At 33.4% G+C, this 8,248-nt stretch overlaps 2 protein-coding genes across 4 annotated transcripts in view; one reads left to right on the forward strand and one right to left on the reverse strand.

Annotated features, from left to right (window-relative positions):
- Nucleotides 1–1,255, reverse strand: part of LOC130494396 (uncharacterized) — a 6,116-nt gene extending 4,861 nt beyond the window's left edge. For all 3 annotated transcript variants that reach the window (XM_057004847.1, XM_057004846.1, XM_057004845.1), the window contains exon 1: nucleotides 1,090–1,255. The gene's annotated coding sequence lies outside the window, so the exon portion shown is untranslated. The remainder of the gene's footprint in view (nucleotides 1–1,089) is intronic.
- A 2,273-nt stretch (nucleotides 1,256–3,528) lies between these two features.
- LOC108838356 (choline-phosphate cytidylyltransferase 1) lies at nucleotides 3,529–6,001 on the forward strand. The gene is made up of 8 exons (XM_057004850.1): nucleotides 3,529–3,831; nucleotides 4,036–4,149; nucleotides 4,243–4,338; nucleotides 4,432–4,474; nucleotides 4,566–4,721; nucleotides 4,808–4,888; nucleotides 5,314–5,412; nucleotides 5,518–6,001. The coding sequence occupies exons 1-8, from the start codon at nucleotides 3,653–3,655 to the stop codon at nucleotides 5,764–5,766; spliced, it is 1,017 nt and encodes a 338-aa protein (XP_056860830.1). The 5' UTR covers nucleotides 3,529–3,652; the 3' UTR covers nucleotides 5,767–6,001.
- The last annotated feature ends 2,247 nt before the right edge of the window (nucleotides 6,002–8,248 follow it).

Here is an 8,248-nt window from a genome sequence, read left to right on the forward strand (position 1 = left end):
AAAAAAAACTTATTATATGAGTATATAATTAAATGAATATATATTAGAGGAAGAAAAGAATCATATCATAAGGTACGCCGACGAGATGGAGCGATGGCTTTGGGCCAGAGTGTTTCATAACAAGAAAACAAACAACTCACTTTTATAGAATTCTATAGATTTTGTAACGTCAGAATTTTCCAAGTTAGATCATACCAAAACTCGGTTAAAATGCAAAAATAACCAAAGGAAAAAAACCCATTCGTTTAAGATCATAAGGTAGAAGAATAGAGTATATTAGAAATAACAAACTTATTATTCGGTTGTTCCAGTGCCAAACTATGTTTCATTTTCAATCTTATTACATAAAACACAAGAATATTCGATCAAAAGAGGAATTTTCCTTATATTGGATAAGTGTTATCTCCATTTGTCTAACTTATATTGGTCTACTCGTTGCCCTATATTGATAGAGACAAGTAGACAACATATCACTAAAGTTGCAAGTAAGCTTTTTATTTTATTTTTGTCAAAAGTTGCGAGCTTAGCACCTAAAAACAAAAGGAAAGCTTATAATTACCGTGTACTAATATTTAGCATGATATTATCATAAAATAAAAAAGGTTGATGGTTAGTATAATACTAGAACCTACCACTACATGATGAATATACCAATGAAATTCATATTAGTAATACACAGTCATGGATTAGTTTATACCATAATCAAAAGAGTTAAAAGTTAAAATTTCAGCGTTTAGCGTTCAATTAAAAGCTCGTCTTAATCCGTTCAAAACAAAAGAGATCCTGAGAATGAAACACTACTAGTACTAGACAACGATTTGATCAGGCGAATCTGCGGTAATAGAAGCGATTAATCGCAAATGATTTTCGAATTTTTATAGATCTAAACTAAGAAATAGGATTGATTAATTTTCAAAAATCAAATAAGGATCAGTAACTAACAAGGGAGACAAAGAGTCGCCCAACAAAATTGTTAAAAGGATCTGAAGCGTTTATGATGTGTTACTCATCAAGAAGATCACGGCAAATAATAAGGTTATAGAACTAAGAGGATTCATCAACTATGAACAACAACTAAGAAGAGCTTACCAAGTGAAGCTGCTGAACCTGAGATGCTACTCTGTTTTGCTGGGAGAAAATAAAGTAAGGAGTAGATGATGACGAAGCAAATGCAAATTTGGTTTGAGAGAGAGAAACTTTTAGGATTTATAAAGTGGACACAGTGTGAAGACCGGTTCGTATTTATTTTGAATGACAAACAATGGCGGACGAGGAGACCGTCAATTTATATTCTTTTATTTTTATTTCTCATTATGCCCCTAGTTTCTGTCATTATCATTTTTACCCGGAAATAGCTCAAACCCGATTTATTAGCTTTCTCTTTATTAGTGACCAAATTTTTAGTACAGTAATTAAATTTATGGCTAGAATAGGAAGAGATTAGTGACAAAGACAAATGAATTAAGTTTGGAGATTAGTAATAAGTTAATAACAGATTTAATACTAATGATCTTATGCTTTTCTAAAAATTTAATGGACTAAGATTTTTAAAATTAAGAAGATTTGTCTAAAACTTTTAAGAATTCATTTATTAATTGATTGAAAACATCATAAATTGATTAGTGATATAAATTTACCTTAAATACAAATGGATACTCTTTTTTTCTTTGAGCAAACAAATGGATACTCTTATGATTGATAATCTATGTGCTAGGAAAACAACAAAGAGTTAAAGAAAGGGCAGATTTGTGATTTGGCAAGGGCAAAAAAAAAAAAGAGAGGAAATGGCTTGAGTGGCTGGCTGATGGTATAAAAGGCAGTGTGAGAAGGCCCACTACACCAGATGAGCCACCGACCGACCAAACCGTCCTCACCATGGAAAATATTATTTCTTTCCATCAGATTTGACCCCTCATCTTTTATTTTCCCCCTTAATAGAGACACTTTCACTTATTGGCTTCAAAATCCACATCACGTTGCGGGTCTTTTTTTTTTCATTTACAAGTCGTGTACAAAGGAAAATGAAGCGTTACCGACTATTGAAATCGTAACTGATAGATCATTAGCTGTAAAGATGTTAATACTCTCATTGAGCAAAAAGAGGGAGGTTTTTCTGGGCTGGCACAACAGTTTGTTGTTGAACATGTCGAACGAAATTCTCGTCGGAGTCACAGCTTACAGTCTTAAATGAATCGTGTAAACGGCAACCCTTTACTTATGTATGAAATTGAGAAAGTAACTGAAATTCAAACATGGTCAACTTAGCCAATCTGGCGACTATCGGAACTTCCACATTTGGTCAAAGTTCAAACAAATGTAGCCAATGCTTAAAAATTTCACAAAGAGAATATGAATCGAATGCTTTTACGTAAGTCTCAATAACATCCTAGTGGTGGGTAGCTTGAGAATATGAATCGAATGCTTTTACGTAAGTCTCAATGCTTTTACGTAAGTCTCAATAACATCCTAGAAAGTAAGAGAATATGAATCGAATGCTCTGTTACCTATTAATTTTCAAGTCCTGTTGTGGGTAGCTTGGAATTAATCCTATATATCCTAGTGGTTTTTTAATTTTTTTTGCGATCACTAGGATCAAAACTGCTCTTTGCAGATTGTGGTTTCAATTAAGTTTGTAACCGAAAATTTCATTTTCATCAATGATATTTACCATTTAGCAAAAAAAAAAAGTCTCAATAACATCATAGTCAAAAGAATTAAACGAACTGGAAGTGTGATTAGTCTTAATAAGATATACATTGTTATGTACAATAAGTTTTTTGTGGGGTGTAATGTACAATAAGTTAAAACAAACAGAACACCCTAGAGCCTTGATTTACTACAAGCAGAGAAGAGAGTAGAAGACAAGAGGTATAAAAGGCATTGTCTAGCCGGCCCGTGTAAGCTCCCAAAATCCCGGTTGCAAGTAACTGCAACAAGAAGCGACCACCATCCTTGGCGTACTATGTAACCCATTGATGCTATTACTGGCCAACTGGGACCAACACAAAGCACACTTGCCATCTTTATCCTTAATAAAATTTTGCTTTTATATTTATATTTTCTAAAAAAATATTGTTATTTAGAAGAAATATATGTATTTTCAGTTTTTCTGGATTTAAGTAAAAAAATTAAAAATTATTTTACTATTGGATTATGGATTTGGTGTTTTTATGCATTAAAGGATATATATTTTCGTAGATGTAAACTTACAAAAAAGTCCTATATACTTTAAAATAATAAAACGTTTATAAGTTTAACTTAAAATAAAAATATACATTAATTTTTAACTATATATAGTAATTAATCATAAATAATATTAATAAAATCTATATATTTTTATACGATTTATAATTAATTTATTTTATAAAATTATGTCTGAACTGTCTTAATTTAAGTTGAAACAAAATTATTAATTTTATGGAATTTATATATTAGTATAAAAATAAGATTACAACAAGAAAAACAAAAAAAAAATGATAATTTGTCATTTTCCCGTCAGTCGGATAGATAGAAATGATTGTTGGCAAAACATGATAACAAGAGAAGAGGGAAGCCACTATCATCATCACTTATCATTCTAACTTGTCCGTTTCATTAATTATTATAAGGGAGGAGACTGATCTGATCTGATCTCATCTAATCTTCGGAAAACATGAGCAACGTCACCGACGATCCCACTGGAGACGATCTTTCCACCGCCGTCGCACTCCCCGGTTCTACAGCAATCCAGAGTTCGCCGCCGACTGATCGCCCCGTCCGCGTCTACGCCGATGGGATCTACGATCTTTTCCACTTCGGTCACGCTCGGTCTCTCGAACAGGCCAAGAAATCGTTAGTAACCCTCTTATCTCCCTGATTCAATTTCGTTTTTTTTGCAATGATTGATCTGTGATCTCGATGATAATTTTGATCTGTTTTGATTAATATAACTGCCCCCAAGTTTTTTTTTTTTTTTTTTTTTGATGTGCAAAGCACTGTGCTGTGCTTCTGTGTTTGATTTTCGTGTTCTTTGTGGTTTTGCCGTTTTGCTTTTAGGTTTCCGAACACTTACCTTCTTGTGGGATGTTGCAACGATGAAACCACGCATAAGTACAAGGGGAGGACTGTGATGACTGCTGAAGAGCGATACGAATCACTTCGGCATTGCAAGTAATATTGCCTTTTCATATGCTGTGTTATTCTAGTATATATAAGCAGTGGATGGAAGTAATAGAGGGAAAGTTTTTTTTTTTTGATACACAGGTGGGTGGATGAAGTCATCCCGGATGCACCATGGGTGATCAACCAAGAGTTTCTTGACAGTAACCGGATTGATTACGTAGCCCATGATTCCCTTCCGTAAGACCATGTTTCTTTTTCTGTCTGTCTTGAGGTAGTTTTAGTGAAAATGGTGGTTATTGTTTTCCTTGTTTGTATTAATGTTATCCGTAGGTATGCTGACACCAGCGGAGCTGGAAAGGATGTTTATGAATTTGTGAGTTGGGGATAATTTTCAATACTACTTCTGCTTTTGATGTTTTTCTTTTTTGTGTGTGTTTATGGTTTAACTGAGCATCTTGATACAGGTTAAGAAAGTTGGGAGGTTTAAGGAGACAATGCGAACTGAAGGAATATCAACCTCGGACATTATAATGAGGATTGTGAAAGATTACAACCAGTATGTCATGCGTAATCTGGATAGAGGATATTCGAGGGAAGATCTCGGAGTTAGCTTTGTCAAGGCATGGCCCTTCATTTTCGTTGTTTTGCTACTAAAAAAAAATCACATGGAGGACTCAAACTTTGGGTTTTAATTGATTTCCGACAGGAAAAGAGACTTAGAGTTAATATGAGGTTAAAGAAACTCCAGGAGAGGGTCAAAGAACAACAAGAAAAAGTGGGAGAAAAGGTATGTCTTTCTCTCAACTTTCCATTTTCTTAATTGTTCATCATACGTCTATCGTCTTGCATTCTATCAAATAAGCTGTTCATTATCCTTTGCAAGGTAAATTAAACTAATATCTAGGGTTTGTATCTGCCTCTTTACGTCTCCCCTCAACCTTGTACCCTCTCTATATTCGCTACTGTTTAAACATCGTACTGTGTCGCGTTCACAGTCCAACTTCTTTAGAATTATTACCCTCTTGGCAAAGAAGTAGCAGCCTGATCACTTGTATCCACTGTGCTTGCATTTTCTTTCTTTAGCTAGTAATATGATATCTTGAAGATTCAATGTGATACCCATCTTAGCTGGACCAAGCTGATTAAAGTTTCTTGTAATTTCTCTATTGCTTTTCTTACACCTTTGCTAATGTCTAAACCCGGATTTTCCAGATCCAAACTGTAAAAATGCTGCGCAATGAGTGGGTGGAGAATGCTGATAGATGGGTCGCTGGGTTTCTTGAAATATTTGAAGAAGGCTGCCATAAGATGGTAAGCTCAGTATTAAAGACACTATCAACTAATAATACATATGTTAATAAGTTATGCTATGTGTAACCTTTGATTAAAAATGACAAATGCGTAAAATGTTGATAGGGAACAGCAATCAGAGACAGTATCCAAGAGAGGTTAATCAAACAAATCCCGAGAAACAAGCTGGAGAATGGTCAGGATGATGACACAGACGATCAATTCTATGAAGAATACTTCGACCATGACATGGGCAGTGACGAGGATGAAGATGAAAAATACTATGACGAGGAGGAAGAAGTAGAAGCAGAAGCAGAAGAAGAAGAGAAAGAGAAAGAGAAAACCGGTAAAACGGATGTAAAAGCCAACAAGTAAGAACACTTTGGCTGTCAGAAACCAAAGGTCAGTGTACTCATGACCACACCCTTAGTCTCTCACTCTTACTCTCTCTATCTACCAGTAAAATGCTTCTACTTAACATGTAGTGATATCAATGTTTAGAAAGTAAGAGAGTGTGTGTTTGTCGTTGGTGGAGTTCTCATTGTTGTTGACTTCTGTATACAAATGTTTCCCCTTTCGATACCTGGTATCTTACTGTTTCTTTTGTTTCTATCGTTTTTTTGTATAACGGGCAAAGCGTTAATACAGTGCATCTGAAACAGGAAAAGTCAATGATTCCTGTCTGCCCTAAATTAAAATTTGCCCTTCATTTTTTTTTCAATTTTCCAACTCTAATTAAATTGAAATACGAATTTGTTGAAGTCGGTTCTCTTAGTTTTTTCTTTTTTAGTTTGCCTAGTCGAATTAAATTGAAATACGAATTTGTTGAAGTCGTACGATGAAATCGTTTCATTACTTATTTGTGACGTGAAACTCCAAAACAGTAGATGGATAAGCATAAATGAAAACACAATTGATAGATGCAATCATGTGTTCCATGATCTTTAATTCAAGAAGAATCAAACTTAAGAACATGGTTCAGCCTAATATTACCGCAAGGCTTTTAAAATGCACTAGATCATGATCCGCGCGCCTGCGCGAGTTTATCTTTTGATTCACATATTTTATATGCATGGTGTATATTATTTAAGATTTATAATATAAAAAGTTAGAATGATCCGGAACCAAAAAAAATCAACCCGGATAAAAAAAATCAAATACCTATTTAGATCCAAATGTTGAGAACTCGAAGAACTTATACCTGAAATAAACAAATTTATACCTGACCCAGTAAGCTAAATTTCAAACATAATATCTTTTATATTTTTAATTCATTTTTTGGGTTGTTGAGATTTACTATTTATTCGGAAGATTTTTGGCTAACTTAATGGTATATATTCGTAGGTTTCTTTTTTTCTGAACAGGAAAAAAAAGATTTGGGTCTTGATTAAATTTATCTTATATAACAAATTGCTGCTATAAATAATTTTTATAAAAACTAATTTGTAACAGCAATATCATTTTTGTTATAAATTAGTATATCATGGTTTATAGGTTCAAAGTATAGAGTTAGTCGTCTTCATAGTATTGCTAATATTGATAGATGCAAGTTAATGAATACATATAATATATTGTATTATTAGTAATCTGTCGTATAGTATTTATTATATGTTAGTAGATGTATTATTAATAATCTATCTTATAGTATAATATGCTTGTGTGTGTGTATCTAGCTTATAGTAAAATATATGCAATATAAGGAAACATGCGTAGTGGATATAATAATAAGGTAAGAACTAAAAACTATGGTAATGTTTATATTAGTTATTTATAAAAGAGCATATATAATAATAAGTAGATTAATATAGTATTAATTACATAAGGTCCAACTTTAAAATCTACTTAGAAAAAATTGTAATGTTTCTGTTTTAATAAGATAGATGATATTATTTTTGTATAGTGGAACGCACCGTGATAATGAGAAAAGAAAAAGTTATTTCCTTATGTGAACACTTGTCTTGATCCATTACATATCCCACATTATCTTCATTTACTGAAACCTGTTGCCCCTTTGCAGAGAAAGGGAAGTATACTGGTCTGACTCCTGACATTAACCTAGTGGTCAGCCCATGATCATCCACGTTGTAGTACACATGTGTGTTCTGGATAACTAATGTGAAATCTCTTCCATCCACGACATGCATCATTTGTAAGTAAATGTGTCAAGATTTTATCGGATAATTAATTTCGAATTTCAATACCAAACATAACAAAACCATTCTCAGTTACACTACAATACCCTGCCATTTTTTTTGTAAATCAAAAGGGTTAAATCCGGGTCAATGATGACATAAGCCTAACCCCCGGGTGGAGGTACAGCCCACGGATAGACTCTCTCCTGGGCATTCAAATGAGCCGAAAGCAATAGCTCATATCCGTGTGACCGGTGGGGTTTGAACCCGGGTTCGCCTTATTGGATTTTTTAAATCCCTCAAGCGCTACTAGACCACCACCACCGGTTTCGCCCTGCCATTTTTAGTGTGTACAATCTCATTAGACTCTCTCACCGCTTTCAAAAACCTAAGAAGTTGTTTCATATAAGACTATAATGAAATATATGAAAACATCGTATTGAACAAAATAACAAAACGATGATAATCAAAGAAAATTATACAGAACAAGGTTAGTACATAATTTCAAACAATAACTTTATATAACTATTGAGAAAGTATGTATGATCCTTGATGCATGCATATGAAACAAAGCAAGGGAGAGTAGTTTTGTAGTAATGATGAAGTTTTAACCTAATTTGGAAAATAGAATAACTGTTTGGTTGTAGGCATTGAAAAAATAGTTGTAGATATCTACTCGATCAGAAGATTTATTTTTAGAGATTAGTTTCTCTAGCTTATTTTCA

The sequence above is a fragment of the Raphanus sativus genome, chromosome 3 (genome assembly GCF_000801105.2).
Source record: "Raphanus sativus cultivar WK10039 chromosome 3, ASM80110v3, whole genome shotgun sequence".
Lineage (NCBI taxonomy): Eukaryota > Viridiplantae > Streptophyta > Magnoliopsida > Brassicales > Brassicaceae > Raphanus > Raphanus sativus.